Source organism: Schistocerca nitens, chromosome 9, assembly GCF_023898315.1.
Source record: "Schistocerca nitens isolate TAMUIC-IGC-003100 chromosome 9, iqSchNite1.1, whole genome shotgun sequence".
Classification (NCBI taxonomy): Eukaryota; Metazoa; Arthropoda; class Insecta; order Orthoptera; family Acrididae; genus Schistocerca; species Schistocerca nitens.
In genome coordinates, this window is record NC_064622.1 from 162,560,669 (window position 1) to 162,579,177 (window position 18,509).

At 36.8% G+C, this 18,509-nt stretch overlaps 1 protein-coding gene across 8 annotated transcripts in view; it reads left to right on the forward strand.

Moving 5' to 3' along the window:
* Positions 1 to 327: 327 nt before the first annotated feature.
* LOC126203356 (serine/arginine repetitive matrix protein 1) overlaps positions 328 to 18,509 on the forward strand; it is a 166,913-nt gene continuing 148,731 nt past the window's right edge. For 7 of the 8 annotated variants that reach the window (XM_049937646.1, XM_049937650.1, XM_049937648.1 and 4 more), the window contains exons 1-2: positions 328 to 427; positions 7,994 to 8,083. In XM_049937646.1, coding sequence (XP_049793603.1) covers positions 404 to 427; positions 7,994 to 8,083 — 114 coding nt within the window. In that variant the 5' untranslated portion in view covers positions 328 to 403. Of the gene's footprint in view, positions 428 to 449; positions 788 to 7,993; positions 8,084 to 18,509 lie in introns of those variants that run through there. The other variant, XM_049937647.1, reaches the window with a different exon arrangement.

Genomic DNA, 18,509 nt, shown 5'->3' on the forward strand with positions numbered 1-18,509 from the left:
TGAGTACTAGAAGTTTCTGATATCGTTCAAGATTAGATTACCTAAGATTATTCTAGGAATGTAGCTGTACGTATCGCCTCCCGTAGCCATCGTGAAGACAACATTACAGTGCGCACAGAAACATTTAAACAGTTATTCTTCCCAGGTTCCATACATGAATTGAGCGGGAAAAAGTCCTCATAACTGGTTCAACGTGATGTAACTTCTGCTATGCTCTTCATAGTGGTTTGCGGAGTGTAGCCATAGATGAAATATTTAGCGTACTTTGAAATTGTGTTTTGTTATCGACAGAGTTTGGTCGATAGTTGGTTCGCGCTGCTAGAGCATCTCTTCCCACTTATAGCAACGCCATCTTTAGTAGCATGGTAGTGAATTAAGTTTTGCAAAGTTTAAGCTTCTCAAAATGAGTGATGCAGGCTTTTTTCGGGTAATGTTGATTATTACATACAGTCCCATTACGATAATTAGCTTATCGTGATTATAATAGAAGTGCAAAGAGTCATTTTTTTACAAGAAGTAGGGAGTAGGTGCGCAGCTTGTCGATGTGACTTTGACCACCCATCGAGATTTTGAAAAGTAGAAGTCTGCTTTTGGAAATTTACGCTAACTGACAGTGATCGGGAGTGGGGGAGAAGTTATAAAAACATTTCTGAGTGGACTGCGTGCAGCAGCTGTATTGTTTTTAGGATCGCCGTTTAGTACGGAAGTAGCTATTTTTTGAAGGGTACATAACTTCATTTGTAGGAAAGAGAAGAATACATCACAAGGTCTAACCATGATGTATACTGTAAGTTCACAAGCCATATATTTAGAACTACTTAATAATTATCTGTAATATTCTGTAATAGAGAAAACTGAGTGTTGAGGACTGAGTACGTAGGTGGTGCTCGTTAGGGTTATTTTGACTTTTGGTGAATCGGGTATTCAGTTCGTTTCCATCCAGGAACACACCATTATTTTGCCATTAGGATTAATCGTAATTTACCTCCATAAATTTAAGTTAGTTGTTTTTTCTCAAAACTGCAGTAAAACAAAGACATATAATGGTAATATTATCATGAAAGTAGTTTACTGAATCTCTTCTAGGGACAGGCTGCTTTAACCAATTATATCATGCTGCATGAGCTGATATAAGCTATTTAACCTTGCTTCAATACACTACATTGTGTTGTTAATTTGGTATTGTCAGCTAACCATAATTTATTTTGACCTACACTGACAAGGTTACTTTGCGGAGGGAGTTGCTAAATGAGCTGCTCCTACTACCTCTGCCTCCCCCCTCCTTTTTCTTCTATGTGGTTTGATTTGTAAATATTTGAGGTTGCAGACTTAAACATATGCTGCACCTTGTTTGTTATTGTGGTTGTAAGCAGCTTATTTGTGTTTATGTAAGCAGATACTTCTTACTGGGTCATATTTATGTCTAAAGTTACTTAAAGTTAACAGGGTTTTCATAATGAAAGAATATTACGAATTTCTTTCTAACTGTGTTGTCTTTCAACACAAGACTTTGCTTTCTGTGAGAAACGTTTAGGGTTGTTACTCGGTTTATCCCTGTGTTGTCATTTTCAGAACAGCTCTGATAATTGTCTGTTTTGTATACAATTTATTACCATTCAGAGACAGTTACTCATTTGCTTAAGTAACTTGAAGACTGGAATTTGTCCAAAGACACAAAGCATGAATGCACCTGTCACATATATTCTGCAAATTGTTTGTTGTGTTGTGTATTGTAATGTGCATTTGCTGGAATGCTTTAAATGCAGCATGCATCTTCAGTGTCTTACAGTCAAGTAATTGTCGATTAGATAGAGATAAGCATGTGACACTTTACATTCTTACAAGTGAAGAATTTACTTCCATATTTTCTGATCTACACATTTTCAGGTCCCAGGATTGGAATGTGACCATTTTGGGAGGGATGTACCTGACAAGAACTGAAAGCCTGCAACTGAAATTATTTAGGTTTTATATGAAAAAGTCCACTTGTAAAATGGCCACAGCGATTGAGGAATAAGTTGTTGCACTCAAACAAAACTAAAAGTTTGGAAAGTTTTGTAGTAAAAGTGTAAATTGTCTTTTTATGAGTGGGATGTTTCCCATTTACCTAATACGAGGGTTGTAGAGCCTCATCAGTGGACTCCAATTTTATAACTATTTAACAATTCACTTTATGTAGACAGTTATAATTTGAAATGATTTCTTGGCACACTGCATGCTTTGCATTTATTGGAATGCATGTCAAAATGCTATTGTCTTATTTCTGTATTAAAATCAGTTGCAGACTGTTTTTAAAATTCTAGTTGTGTAGGTTAGTTGTAACTATATGATGCTAAAAGTGTCATAAAATTGACAGGGTATTATGTTTTTATGTTTCTAGTAATTCTTTTTGCAAAGAATGTTTATTGCAGCTTGATGCTAGAATTTCGTCAGTCCTCTGAGCCTTCTGCTACCGTCCCTTAGTTGTGCAGTTAATACAATCCTTTGTCAATTTGTGAACCCAGGAAGCTGTAATAAGGTGATGGGGACACTACTGTTATTGCAACACAGTTCATTTCGAAAGTGCTGCTGTTGCTGTAATTGCAGCCATGGCTTCTTTCAATTTATAGTGAATTTCATGTGTAGTATCTTTCTTTCTTGTAACTAGATGGTTGTCGTCTGCCGCTGCTGGAAGTTGATTGTTGAAGACATAAGGTCAGTTATATTTGCTGACACCAAGATGGCTAGTATTATGACAAATTTTGTTATATACTACATCCGTAATTTTATTTCTACGCAAGAAAGCAGTCTTACATAAAATTTAGACACAGCAGAAAGTCCCAGATTAAATATTACTCACCTTTAAGATGAAGTACCGAATTTTGATGTAGAACTTGTAAATTCCTTTAAGACTTGAAAGAAAATTGTGTACTAGGATATGTTTCCTGATGTGAAGTCTGTGTTTTCTCCAGTGAACTAGCCCCCCCCCCCACCTGTGTCCAGAATGGCCCTGTGTACATAATACAAGTATGAAAATTGCCCCTTTATTCTTGTCCACCCCTTGCATATAATTATGCTCTCAACAGTGCAATTCTTCTGTTATGTTCTTATGCTTTCTCGTCCTCTTCTGTTTTTACCTGGAATTTGCTGAGAGTTATTTCACCCTCCCCCAGTGATTAATTTTTCACAGGTAATGTTGTTGTATGTAAACATGAAGTACTGAAATACTAGACACATTTCTCTATTATGTAATGGAACATTTCCAACCTCAACTTGCTGTTATGGTTGTTTCTACAGGAAAAACTTGTTGAATGTAGAGTGAATGTTGGCAGTGTAGGATTATCTGACTTTAGAAATGGTTGAACTGCTGTCCTCCCAATTTTACTTTGTATGTGAGCAGATGTTGGGAGTGGAAGTTTGCAATTGGCTTGTAGCATGTTGGCTGCTGAGATAAGCCCTGCCTCCCCTTCCATGGCAACCAGCTTACAAAATATGAAAGAAAGGAAAGTGTCATAGATTAATATATTGCAGAAGTGACACTAAATATGATGGCTAGTCGTTAGAAGAATAAAGTTCAGCCTCTTCCCTCATTTTTGTAATTAATATTAAGAATCACTACTCACAGCACACTATTCACAAAAGCTACTTGTTTTTACGCCACAGTACTGTTCTGTAACTAATGTTGGCAGCCACTGTAAAGATTCCAGAACTGTGCGGAGTCAGCCTACTTCTGCTGATCAAAGAGGAGATAGGATAAAGTCTGTGAGCAGTAGTCACCAACCAGAGTTCATATATCTCAATGGCATGTGTTAAATACTGAACCACTGTTGGTGAACTTTAACATTTGGCTACACTGCAAATTGGTGTCATCACATCAACATTTGCATGAGTGGTTCTAATGTGTAACTCAGTCAGTTTGCCAATTGTTAATTGTTAGATGTATATTCTGTCACATCACATCTAACATAAGCTGTGATAGAGAAATCTGACAAGTATTTTGGTGCCAGTCCAGCATCACAATTTAACTGTTCCAAAATTGTGTTAATTGCTGTCTTAATATTTCATACTTTCAGTCTGCAGGAAAGGGGTGTTTACAAATACACAGTTGTTGCCTTATATTGTACTGTAAATTTGACAAAATTAGGGAGACAATAGTGTGTTAACCTTATTACAACAAATTTTGTTTGTCATGATCAACACATATTTGCTTAATCCATACTTTTTACTATACAATTTTATGTATCATTTTAATGTTTGAGTTGGAAGATTTCTTATACATCCATTCTGAAAATGTATCCAAAATCTATTTATTTTTTCTAATTGGCAGTTACCTGCTGAATCTTGCTGTAATGAACTGCCAGAGTTCGTCTGTTGTTACCGTGCAGACATTATTCCTTTAGAAGAACACTGAAATAAAATAATCCAAGGAACATTGTAACACAAACAGTTTGGCTTGTTACAGTTCTTCCCAAATAATTATAACATGGGATGTACATTTGATTTCCATGTAATCAGTATGTCACATAGATGACACTAACATACTCCGTAAACTAGAAACGTATTAAAAGTTAAGAGGTGTTTTCAAATTTAATCAGCTGTTTGTGTTGATTTGGCATAATTTTGCATGTGGGTGGAGCAAAACTACACTTCAACTAAATCAAGTAATAGTTTGACCATAGTGGGAATAACTTGTTCAGGGTAAAGAGGAATATTTGATACTAGTTGTTACCTTTGACCAGTGCTGTAATGTTAATGGCCACAGTAATCTCTTCTTGTGGTGTGTATTTCACAGCTTGGTTGTTAGTTGGCGAAGCCAACAAATGTGGAAACCAAAACAAGTGGTTGTGACACAGACTGACCTATAGTGTAGCACATTTGAAAAAATCATGACCGTTAACGCATTTTTTGCCATGTTCTTTACAACATTTTGTGATGTGTCCTCTTGTCATTGGTCAAATCTGATGATTAGCAGTGAATATTCCTCTTTATCCCTTATTCACATGAGTAGATACTGGCATGTCACACTTTAAAGTAGAGCACAGTATTACCTCCAAATGCAGGCACAAAAAGACATTTTTAGGGCAGAGTTAGCAGTTTTGCTAGTTGCATTTTCATTAAAATTATTGACAGCATTTTATGCACACTGATGGAATTTAAACTATAGGAAGAGGTAGGTGTTGTATAATTTTGTGGAAAATGAGACTCTACCTCAGCAAACAGTAAGCCTATGGTGAACAATGTAAGAACTACAGACACTATGATAACTTTAACAGTTTGCAGCACACGGTGGTTTTTCATGGAAGTTTCAGTGAAATTCTTCCTGTGTGATTCATTTATAAAAGGTTGCAGAGTAAGCTTGATAATTTATGCAGGTTGAAAATTACAAGGGAAGCATACATCCAGTGGATCACGAATTTTGATTATCTTTCATACGACCTAGTACATCATTAGATATAACAAAAGCTACTCTTTCTGAGCGTTTTTGAGAACAGGTTTAATGAACCTGTTGAATTCTATACCAGAGCACCCTCATCCAGCGATGCCATTAGCACAACTGGATAAATCTACCTATGCAGTGTTTCAGTCTAGTAGATTTCTTTCCCTCATCTTTTACCAAACACTTTTATGACTACGATGAATCGTGTTCCTTTCAAAAGGAACTATGGAGATCGTAGGGCAAGGCGTAAAGGTATTATGGGACATTTGTGCTTGCTTTGTAATTTGTGCTTTAATAGCAAAGTAACAAAAAATAGTTATAACAGAATGCTTCTGTATTTTGCTGCTGGAGAGAGAATCGTAGTATGAAGACTGCATAACTCTTCATTCTGTAGTACTGCATCAGTTGACAGCTTTGTTATTCATTCTCATGTTAAAATATGCTTGGTTTGCATAAAAAATTGTCTCAGTGGCCATTCTTTCTAAATATTGATGTGGGATTCTGCTGTCATTATTAAAAATTAAATGTACGTTTCAGAACGTAGTATTCGTAAAATGTGATTGATGTACGTCTATACTGTGTTTTTCATGCATATATGATGGATAACCATTTGATACATGCATGAGTGTATGAGTAAATAAATGTTGTGTTTTGATGTTACCTGCTCATGAATGTGTTGATGTTGTTGTTATGCCTTTACAAAGAAACGTGATTTTTTTTGTAGTAATGTGTTTCGTGGAAAATAATAAAAAGGCAAATTAGTAGACTTGAACAGAGTGTGGTCAGACTTCTTGCCTCTCAACTTACCTAGATGTACAGACATTGATGGTTGGTGCTCTGGTGTGCAAATCAACAGGCTCATAAAACTTTGAACCTCGATTTCTCTAAAACATTCAAGAAGTGTATTGTACTGCAGCAGCATGAGTTACATCTAAGTATGTATTATTATCATACAAAAGAACAACAAAATGAGTTTGACATTGAGTTTTTTGTTCATTCATTAGCTTTGAAGTGCGTTGGCTATGTTTGGTTTTTATGAAAATATCAGATTGTGATTGAAACTGTCGAGTTGCTTATTCAGCTAATGTATGCGTTCAAAAACATCATACTTTGAATGAGCATAGTGCATATTAAATGAAAATTATGCCCATATTTAATTACTGGTAAACTAATAGTAAGCAGCAGCTCTTAATTTGAGATACCACTGGAGACTGTGTTGCATTTATGAGACTTTAGTTGTCCTTGTTGTGTAGTATGTCTTTATTGTATACAGCTATAATGATTGGTTGCATAAATTCAGTTATAGTTTGTTGTTGTAGGAACACACAGACCAAAGGGCTGTGTGATGGAAATATGTGAAACTTGAAGTCCCTTATATGGCATTTGAGGCAGGAGGAGGAAAGTGGAAGTAATTGAGAGATGTAAAAAAATCAAACAGTGGAAACATCCAGGATGAAATAATAATTCAATATTACGAAAAGGAGGGAGTACTGCTCACCATATAATAGAGATGTTGAGTCGTAGGCACAATTAAAAGACCGCTAAACAAGTAAGATTTTGGCCAAGAGGCCTCCTTTTGAGTTAGACAACATACGCACACAGCCACTGTAAGGTGGTGGTTATGAAAGCTGCACAGACACAGGACAGTAGAGAACCATGGAGGAGCCTTTATGGATGGAAATCTTTATGGTTGACAAATCAGAGCTTTGTCTGAGTGTAATGTGCTCCTGTATTAAAATGTTTGTCTGGTGTGCATTACTAGCTTAAGTTGCACACACCCCTCCCCCCGCCCTCCCTCCCCCACCAAATTATGAATTACATGCTTAATACTTTATTTAACATTCCAATTTTATGACTTCCATTGCATTTCTCATTCTTTTCCCTGATTTTTAGAAGAAGATACTTGGTCTTACAAACATGAGCTTCCTTAAATATCTTATTAATTATCTTAGCTTCACCGTTTGCATTATTAGGATGTTATTTCAATAAGTACTTGCATTTAATTGAATTTTTTATCAGTTTATCTAAAAAATTGTTTTACATTCATATTTCTTATTCTCTAACCTATGAGAGAGCATGTGGAATGATGTTTGTGAACAATTTGTCATTGTGAATGATGCTGGGTATGAAATTGTATAATTGTGCTTGAAAAGTGCACAAAAGTTATTTTTTGTTTTAACTCCCCTTGTGTGCTGTTTGGTTAAGCAGAACATTAGTTTCATGGTTACCCAAAAAATTTGTATAAGCAACAAATGAACTAGGTGCTTTATCAATGTGCTTCACTGCCAAGAATTTCTAATGTTTAGTTTGCAGTGAAGTGGGACTAATTTGTGTAAGAGTTCAAAGCTATTGTCTTTGGTTAAATTTTGTTTCTATCAGTATATTATTTTGGTATAGATTGCATCTGCACTATGCCAGTTTGTTTTCATTTATCATGTACCTTCTGCATGTTGCATTTTGTCTGTTAGTTGTACGCAGCTTACCACTTTCTTCTATGCAGAATGTTGATGCAGTAAGTTGTCATCCATTACTTTGGTGTCGTGGTGTTGTCTGATTGGATTGTTTCTTTGTTTGCAGGGTACGTCCGCGGAGCAGGATAACCGCTTTAGTGATAAAGAGAAGAAACTTCTCAAACAGATGAAGTTTGGCGATAGCTTGAGTCGGAAGGTAAGGGAAATGAAGTGTATATTTAGTGTACCCAAAAGCCATTCTCGATATGAATTTGATAGTTTTCTTGGGACTAGGAACTCAGTTGTAAATATCTGCACTAATTTTCAAAATAACACCTAGCTTGGATCATTTATCGTGACACATTAGAAACAAGATGGAGCCTTAATTATGGGACAAATGATGATGATCTTACGACAGCTGGAGAGACCCTGGTCTTCAGTTTGGTGCTTTACAAGGCACCAATGTTTGTCAGAACTTGGTATCAAATGTTTTATGGGAAGTAGATGCTGAAGTAGGAAAATAGGTATCTCGTTTAATCAAATTGTTTGTTCAGATTTGCCTTCTGCGCAGGTGCCATCAATAAGCATAGTACCCATTTTTAATAATAAAATTTCTTTCAGAGAAACTGTCACATGCATTCGGAAATAATTTTTGTCTCCTACATTTATTACATGGAAACATTTGCTCAGTTAATGAATGAGTGGTGGGTGTTTGTATCTTCTGTCACTATTGATTATAACTAGGCAGTCCAACCAATTTAGTCATTAAAGAATTAGTGTGAACACTTGACAGAAACAAATGTTATTTCAAATTTCCTGAGACTACCATTTCACTTGAAATAAATATGACACAGTGGCAAGATTGGTGTTCTATGACAATGCTATTGAGATTGTGACTTATCTCTGCATACCAGCATCACCAGTAAATCACGGAGCTTGTGGCATTATCTAGTAGGTCATTTACATACAGAAAGCAGAAAATTTTAGTGTTAAGTTTTGTAAATTTTGGGAGATTTTCCTGTAGTTGCATTCCTATTTTGTGTCAACTTAATTTTCTACTTTGATTTATTTTTTAGTCTTCTTGGTGTGTGTGTGTGTGTGTGTGTGTGTGTGTGTTATTAATTGGGAAGAATACAGCTGCTGCTGTAGAAGATTGGAAATAGGAATGCCTGCTACTTTCTGACAATTTCAACATGTGCAAAGTTGATTTTCAAATTATTCCTGAAGATAAAAGTTGCCATGACTTGGAGCAAGTCAAGACTAGGTAGGATGGTCACAAGACCTTCAGGAGCTTCTTAGTTGGCAAGACTCAGCGGAGCAGCGCCTCTGAGGAAGTCCAGCGCAGTTCTGGACGAAACGTAAGGAGCAGAAAAGTTCTTGGACCACGACCTCACATCCCGGAAAGTATATCAACAGCCATGTCACCCGGTCGTGAAAGCCTTCATTCTACTTCTCAATTAAGTGCAAATGTTGATGTGAAAATATTTACAGCTGAAATAGTAGACATGCTTTACAGTGATTAGTTTATTAATGGGTAGTGTAATGCCATTTAAACTATAGGGAAGATTATTCGACATCTCATTGGATGTAAACTGATGTTTATACTTTGTTATTGTTGTCACTTATCAGTTGTAACTAGAGGGCAGCCAATTTATACAGGGTGATTCATGAAGATATGCAAATATTTTAATATGATATTCTACAAGTAAAACTAAATATATAAATATAATAGAGGGAAACATTCCACGTGGGAAAAATATATCTAAAAACAAAGATGATGTGACTTACCGAACTAAAGTGCTGGCAGGTCGATAGACACACAAACAAACACAAACATACACACAAAATTCAAGCTTTCGCATCAAACGGTTGCTTCATCAGGAAAGAGGGAAAGACGAAAGGATGTGGGTTTTAAGGGAGAGGGTAAGGAGTCATTCCAGTCCCGGGAGCGGAAAGACTTATCTTAGGGGGAAAAAAGGACAGGTATACACTCAAGAGCGCGCGCGCGCACACACACACACACACACACACACACACACATCCACATCCATCCGCACATACACAGACACAAGCAGACATTTGTAAGGGCAAAGAGTTTGGCCCAAACTCTTTGCCTTTACAAATGTCTGCTTGTGTCTGTGTATGTGCAGATGGATGTGTGTGTGCGTGTGTGTGCGCGTGCGCGCGAGAGTGTATACCTGTCCTTTTTTCCCCCTAAGGTAAGTCTTTCCGCTCCCGGGACTGGAATGACTCCTTACCCTCTCCCTTAAAACCCACATCCTTTCGTCTTTCCCTCTCCTTCCCTCTTTCCTGATGAAGCAACCGTTTGTTGCGAAAGCTTGAATTTTGTGTGTATGTTTGTGTTTGTTTGTGTGTCTATCGACCTGCCAGCACTTTAGTTCGGTAAGTCACATCATCTTTGTTTTTAAAAGTATATATAAACTTAGATCCGCAAATATTTAGTTACGGAGTTATGGCTAATAAAAGATTTTGCCTGAAATTTAGCAACTTTGCTAATATGAAGCCATCACAAAAGTGTACGAGGCTAAAGTAAAGCATGATTCCCATTAATTTGTTGTTTTGGTCTGGTGAATCTAATAAAACATATTCCAGACGTGTCGCTGCAGCAGTTTTCCAGAACATCCAGAGAAGCAAAGAAGTAACTTCGTAAAATTTTTAATTTATTAACTACTTGGCCCAATTTGTTTTTTAAATTCCAGACAATAATGCCAAGTTTTCAACAGAAGTTTTAGAGAATTTAATTTTGGAAAAATAATATAATAACTTTGACTGAAATTGTACGAATGTGTCAGGTAATCTGCTTGTAATAATACTGTAGCACATGTGAATTCGTGTTAAACCGGAAAAAACGAAGCTCAGTGTTAAGGAAGTTTTGCACATACAACTTCACAGTACATCCACAATAAAAGTTCAAAATTATCTCCACAGAGTTCACTGCATTTAGCTGCACATGTATGAACAGATTTTGTTGCTCATTTCAGTTTCACAGGGGTGTTTATAATTTCATCTATTGCATTTGTAAAGCGAGCAAGTAATGCTTCACGTTTATTGACTTTCTCCTCATAAACTATGTCTTTCATCCATCCCCATACATAAAAATCCATTGGTGTTAAATCGGGTGATCTGGGTGGCCACAGATGTGTAGCACCACAACCAATCCATTTCTGGGGAAAATGTTCATTTAAATGTGGAGTAACGGCGTTTGTGAAATGTTTAGGTGTGCCATCATGTTGAAAATACATTTGCAATTGCATAGTGAGTGGAACATCTCTGAGCAAGTGGGGCCTTTCTTCTTGAAGGAATTGTAAGTACGTCTCGCCCGTTAGATGTGCTGGGAAAATGAATGGTCCAATAAAGTGTGTGTGGATTATACCACACCACACATTTATGCTAAATCACTGCTGGAAATTGCTTTACACTGTTGCATGTGAGTTTGTTTCAGACCATACTTGCTCGTTATGTAAATTGTTTATACCATCTCAAGTAAACTGTTCCTCATCAGTAAATAAATTGTATTTGTATAACCACCGATTGGTATTTAACCAGTTGCACAACTCCAAGGGAAGGGTAGGATCTCCCAGGTGTAAATGATGCACTTTCTGTTTATGGTAAGGATACAGCTTACTGTACTTCAGTGAACACTATACCTTAGGTTGTGAAATGCCTAATCATCGAGAGATATGTTGTGTACTGGCACCAGGGCTAAGTTGAGCAGCATACATAATATCCTCATCATCTTCACATATCAAGTGCTCATACTGATGGTCGCCAACAATAACATAAATGTTTCTACATTCTTAATCAAAAGTAAACAAATTTACTTGTATAATAATCTCTGCTTCTCGGGATGTTCTGGAAAACTACTGCAGATACACATCCGGGACATGTTTTATTAGATTCACCAGACCAATAACAACAAAATAAGTGGAAATCGTGCTGTACCTTAACCTCGTACAGTTTTGCGATGGCTTCATATTAGCGAAGTTCCTAAATTTCATGCAAAATCTATTATTAGCCATAACTCTGTAGCTAAATGTTTGTGGATCTATGATATATTAACTATTTTCTTTAGTTTTACTTGTAGAATAACCTATTAAAATATTTGCGTATGTCCGTGAATCGGTCTGTACAGTGAAAAAAATAGTGTCATTTTGTAATTGAAATTTTTAGCACTGGAAGTTTTTGCTCTAACCAGTTATTTTCCAGCTGTGAAACAAATGCTGTAGTTAAGTTTAATGTTTCGTTATTGAGTGAAATTATTGCTTACACTTTAATCAGACACCAACTAAATTTAATATATGTTGCTAGAGGTCGTTACAAACAAGTATTGTTAGAAGGCAGAACCCACTAATTCACTATTTCTCAGATTCACTACTTGTTTTACTCAAGAACAGAGAGAGTATTGGAATTTTTGCGGTTTCCCCAATTATCTTTTAAATGAGCTTTTCATATCCCTATTTTTTGGGATGAAATAATGTGGATTGCTGCATCAAACAAGTCCTGGGGCTGAAGATGACACCAGCAACAACATTTATATATATCCACCAGCTGCGACATAGTTGTGTATACAAACAGTGATCCAATACTGTCAAATGTTTTCTATTCCAGTCTTTGATCACAATATCAATTCTTTGGACTATGACCGGTTTCAGTCCATAATGACCATCCTCAGATCTTTTCTACACCATGTCCTAAAGTGATAAGGCCTTAATGGCAACATCAAAACATATAATCAGCACAGCATCGTCACATGTTTTCGTATGTTTTGACATTGCCATTATGGCCTTATCACTTTAGGACATGGTGTAGAAAAGATATGAGAATGGTCATTACGGACTGAAACCGGTCATTGACCAAAGAATTGATATTGTGATCAAAGACTGGAATAAAAAAACATTTGATTTATTTATATATGAGGGCATGCTGAAAAGTAATCCCTCTGAGGTTTTTATTCTGTTCTCAATATCGGTTGAGATGTTAGATGTTACACATATTATTTTGTTGATTTTTACCATTTCAGTAACACATATTGCGGCCCTCTGCCACTAGAGGACTTTGAATTGCAGCATGTAACATGGTGATGTGTAATGTAACTATCTACCTCATCTACGTCCATACTCTTCAAACAACTGTGAAGTGTGTGGCAGAGGGTATGTCCAATTCAATTCACATCTGGAATGTGGGAAGAATTATTGTTCGAATGCCTCTCTGTGTGCTATAGTTGTTCTAATCTTGTTCTCGCGATTCCTACGTGAGCAATACATAGGGAGTTATATATTCCTAGAGTCATCACTTAAAGCTGGTCTATGAAAATTTGTTAGTAAACTTTCTTGTGATAGGCATAAATTATCTTCAGGAGTCTGCCAGTTCAGTTTCATGAGCATCGCTGTAACAATCTTCCACGTTTCAAACCGACCTGTGACAATTTGGGCTGCCTTTCTCTGTATACGTTCAATATAAAGCTAAGTCGCTGCAGTTACGTGCATCATTTGGTTCACTGTCATCGATCATCCTCCATAAAGTCCCGACTTGGCCCCATCCAATTTTCATCTGTTTCCAAAACTTAAAGGATGCCTTTGAGATTTTCATTTTGATGACGATGAAGCAGTGCAAGCAGAGGATAGGTTATATCTATCAACAAATTGGAATGATTAAACAGTGACGGTATCAACAAACTGTGCTCTCATTAGGAGAAATGTGTTCATCATCAGGGTGACTATGGTGAGAAGTAAATACGTAGACATTAATAAAGATATAGAAAGTTGATAACTTTTTTATTTAAAAGCTTTGAGAGATTTCACAAAAGAATTTCAGATTACTACTTTTCAGCAAGCTCACATACACTGTAAACAGTACAACTCACCCATGGAGTCCACACAAAGCTGTTTCTAAGTAGCTTCTTCTAAGGGCTACATTGAAAGACCGATTGTATAAACATCATTGATTGGAAGTCAGTTTTGACCTTAGTCCAGAAATTGAACTCAGTTCGGGAAACTGCTGTATTGCATAACACTAAACTTGGATCCAGTGAAGGAGATGCCACTGATCAAGTTACCAAGAAACTTGCTTGGTAACATCGCTAAAATCGACTATCAACACAGTTATTCTGCTTTGACCACAAATATTATTGATACATCACAGGTTCATAGTATTTATTATTAATGGTACCGTCTTATAAAACCTGCAGGAAAGCAAACAGAAAAAGAGCAGTCTTCAAACTGCATCCCAGCCAAAAAAGATTTGTTGGTGGAAACTGTGTTGGGGCAGTTAAAAAAAAAGTTACTACGGCCAACAAAAAAGAGGCTTGGAAATTAGTTATTCTTGATCTCAGTTTGCAGAACAACGGGAACAAATCATGATTTGAAATGTTTGAAAATGTATTATGACAAAGGACCAAGATAGCTTTCACACGTGACTGTGTGTACTTTCAGGACACCTTCAGGTATTACATTTCATCTCTATGTACTTACATGTGCTGAAACCAGTGCCAAAACTTTTCGCAGTTGAAATTCATAAAACTGGAAGTGGTAATTTAGTCAGACCTACTGTTACAAAAACTGGGCAGAACCTAATTGCAGTTCTGAAACCACAATTTATTCTTATTTCCAACCTCTATGATAACAGTGCAGATTATCATCCGAAGTTGTGTGGTGGTTTTGAACACATTATAATACAATTGTGTAAATTTTTTGAAACAAATTTGCTATGTGAAAGGTAGTTAAAAGTATTATTCATTACATTTCTGTTGATTTCATGTTCTGATGCAGATAAAAATAACACTGAATGTTGCTCTTCATTCACGTCAGTAAATGAGTAGGTAATCATAATGTCAAATGAATATATTGTTCTCCTTGAAGGTGAAGAAAAGTGTGTTCGCATTGTGTTGTTAAGGCAATATTGTAATTTAACAGTGACAGCAGTACATCCCATATTTTGAATTAAAAATAACTTCTAATTACAAGCAAATGTGCAACGCACAAACCTGGAGTCTGGTACTGAATCTACGAGGTTAGAATCATTTCCCAAAAACAAAAGAATAGAAATCCTTTTTGACGTGAAAATCAATTTTACGAAAGAAGCCTTGAGTGCACATAAAAAATGTTTCACTTGGGGAACATGAAATAAGAATGGTAACACTGAAGGTACAATGAGAAATCAAAGCAGTGAACCAGAGAGAATGGAAGAGAAAATCGGGCTTTCAAACTGACATGTTGTAAATTTAGTCCAATTTTGTAACATATTTCTATGAGTAAACGTTGTCAGTAAATTTTACTCTCATTGCATTGTCATTCCTGTTAGCTTCATTTTGTATTGTTACTGCACTTTCTTTGCAGACTGTTCTCCTAATAGTGTCATCTGTTTCAGGCACATCAAACAATGCACTGACCACTATATTCCAATGTGCTAGTGAAATACTGCAGCTGTAATAAATGCTTCACAATTTAGTTTCATTGCTGAATCATAAACTTAAAACAACTCAGTATTTTGCAAAAGCATTGCCAAAGGTTGAAAAAAAGTGGCAAGTGGAAAAATAGTTTTCCACAACTGATGTGGAATTGACTCTGAGATTAACTGGACTGCACTGCAGTACATTTCACTGAGCTACCACCTGATAGTTACAAACTGACTTACGTACACTGAGGTAACAAGAGCATGGGATAGCGATAGGTACCTATAAGGGTGGCACTAGTATTGCGTATGCATGGTATATAAGGACAGTGCATTGGTGGAATAGTCATTTTTACTCAAGCGGTTAATGTGAAAAAGGGCCACATGACAGGAATTGAGACTCTGAAGATAGAATAATAGTTGGAGTTAGACACTTGGGACATCTCATTTTAGAAATTACTAGATAATTAAATGTTCCAAGATGTCAGGAATACCAAACTTAAAGCATTACCTCTCACCAAGGACAATGCGGCATCCAATGGCCTTTACTTAACGACAGAGAGCAGCGGTGTTTCCGTAGAGTTGTCATTGCTAACAGATGAGCAACACTGCATAAAATAACCACAGAAGTCAATGTGGGACATACACGAATGTTTCAGTTGGGACAGTGCGATGAAATTTTACGTTAGTGGGCTGTGGGAGCAGACGACTGACAAAGAGTGTCTTTGCTAACAGCGTAACACCGCCTATGGTACCTCACCTGGGCTTGTGACCATATCGTTTGGTCCCTTGGCAACTGGAAAACTGTATCCTGGTCAGATGCGACCCGATTTCAGTTGGTAAGAGCTGATAGTGCAGACCCCATGAAGCTATGGACCCAAGTTGTCAAAAAGGCACTGTGCGCGCTGGTGGTTGTTCCATAATGATGTGGGCTTTGTTTATATGGAGATTCTCTGGTCCAATTGAACTGATCATTAACAAAAATGTTCAGCTACTTCGAGGACATTTGCAGCCATTCATGGACTTCATATTCCCAAGCAACGATGAAATTTTTACAGGTGACAATGTGCCATGTCACTGAGTCACAGTTATCCATGATTCATTTATTTGAAGAACATTCTGGGCAATTCGAGTGAATGGTTTGGTCACTCAGATCGCCCAACCTGAATCCCATTGAACACTTATGGGACATAATCAAGAGGTCAGTTGAGCACAAAATCTTGCACTGACAACACTTCAGCGATTATGGACAGCTGCAGAGGCGGCATGGCTCAGTATTTCTGCAGGGACTTCCAACTACTTGAGTCCATGCCACATCAAGTTGCTGCTCTGTGCTTGGTAAAAGAAGATCCATTGCAGTATTAGGAGGTATCCCATGACTTTAGTCAATGTAGCAGTGTAAGCACTTCTTTTATTGTGAAGATTTTAATATGAACTTACCGATATTTGAGTGTAGAAAATGTGTTTGTAAGTGGTTCATTTGTTATTGTCTCTGTTAGGCTTATTTTTTTTCCATTGTAAGTATTTTGAGTTTCCCTCTCTTACTCAACTGCTAACCTGCTAACTGTCTATAAAATGCCTTAACACATTCCATTTGGGCCATAGTTACTACTGCAGTCCCCCAGAAGTAGTAAACTTTTTTGACCTCTTTGCATTGCATGTGAAGGAGAAAAGCAGATAACAGCTGGTTTCAAAACCATTGTCTATTTCGGAACCAGATTGTTCAAGTGGCCCCAGAACTTTTTCATCAAACTGTCCCCCATTTTACAACTAACTTCTGTGATCAGACAGCTACGGAAGCACATGGTAATAACAAATTCGCGGGTACTGATCATGCCTCTAATATGTTTTCCAAGTCACCTAATGGCTCTGTGAATTACTAAAAGAGCGAACTACTGGCTTTGAGCCATCACTGCCCAGAAATAATGGTTCATGAAGTAATGATCAGAAAGACTGCACTTAAGAGATTCTTCACCAACTGACTGTTAGAGAACAACACACCCGCAATTTCTATGGGCAGTGTGTTAATTGACCACACATTAATTAAGAGACATTTTCAAGAATTGTTAAAGATATCAGTTACTATCTGCAGCCATCACTTACATAGCTGATTATTTCTTAATCCAACTTCACTGCTCGAAAAACTTATTTCAGACTTCTGCCACTTGGGAATGGCGTACTCGGGTACGTACTAAACATTTTCTTGTGTTTATAACAACTTCTCTTTTGCTCCTTTCTATTTTGTACTGGCACAAAAAGCATTTTTTGTATTAGCACTAAGTTGTGAACTGGTGATTTTTTTCTGTGTTAAAGTCAAATGCTTTAAACAGTCGGTCATAAGTGTGATATCTCTGTTATTAACAATCCTCTGTGTTATAATTTCTATCCACTTTTCTATCCAGTCACTTAATACTCCGTATGCTCCCATTTCATTCGTTATCAGTGCTGAACTGTATTGAACGTTTTTGATAGGTCAAGGACAGATGCTAGAAGTTGCTTCACTTCTTGAGTGTAAGTCGTAGTGGTTCTATGGCTTTTCCTCCATCTAATGATTTTAGCTGTTCATTCCACTTTTTTTAAAAACTTACACCTATTATTTTTACATCAGTGGGACAGTCATAGATAGGAATTCCTGAGTGGTGAAGACAGAATTTGGGATGGTTATTTCGGCCTTTATTTCAGCATGTTCTATTTTGGTGTGACCAGGGTTTCTTGATAGATCAACTAGTAAGGCCTTGCTTTAACATTAGTTTAAATATTTTCATATAACTGTTGTGAAATGCCCGTTTTTGCATATTGCTTTTGCTTGCCAATAAGAATTTGGCTTAGTTTGACTCTGCTGTGCAACTTATTCTGCTTTATTAGTAACTTCCCAATACTGTTATTGAACCAATGGGAGCTCTTTTCATCCCTCACTATCTTCATGACACTAACTTATCGATCACATGGGCAACAATCTACATGAACTTGTCCCAGAGATATTTGTGTCATACCCAGAGCTGACTGCTGCTGACTCCTCAGATGGTTTCTAATCATAACTTATTGTTTGTTACTAGTTATCGTTGGTGCTATAACAGCCTTTTGGGTTTGTTGATTTCTAACCCTTGTTCCAATAAATGAGAAAGTTCAGTCTTGTTGCCAATAGATGCAAACATTTGTTTCACCTACTGGTTTGAGTAATTCTTTGGAAAATGTGTATCTGTGTGTCACAAGCTGCTTTGTTCATGTCTCTC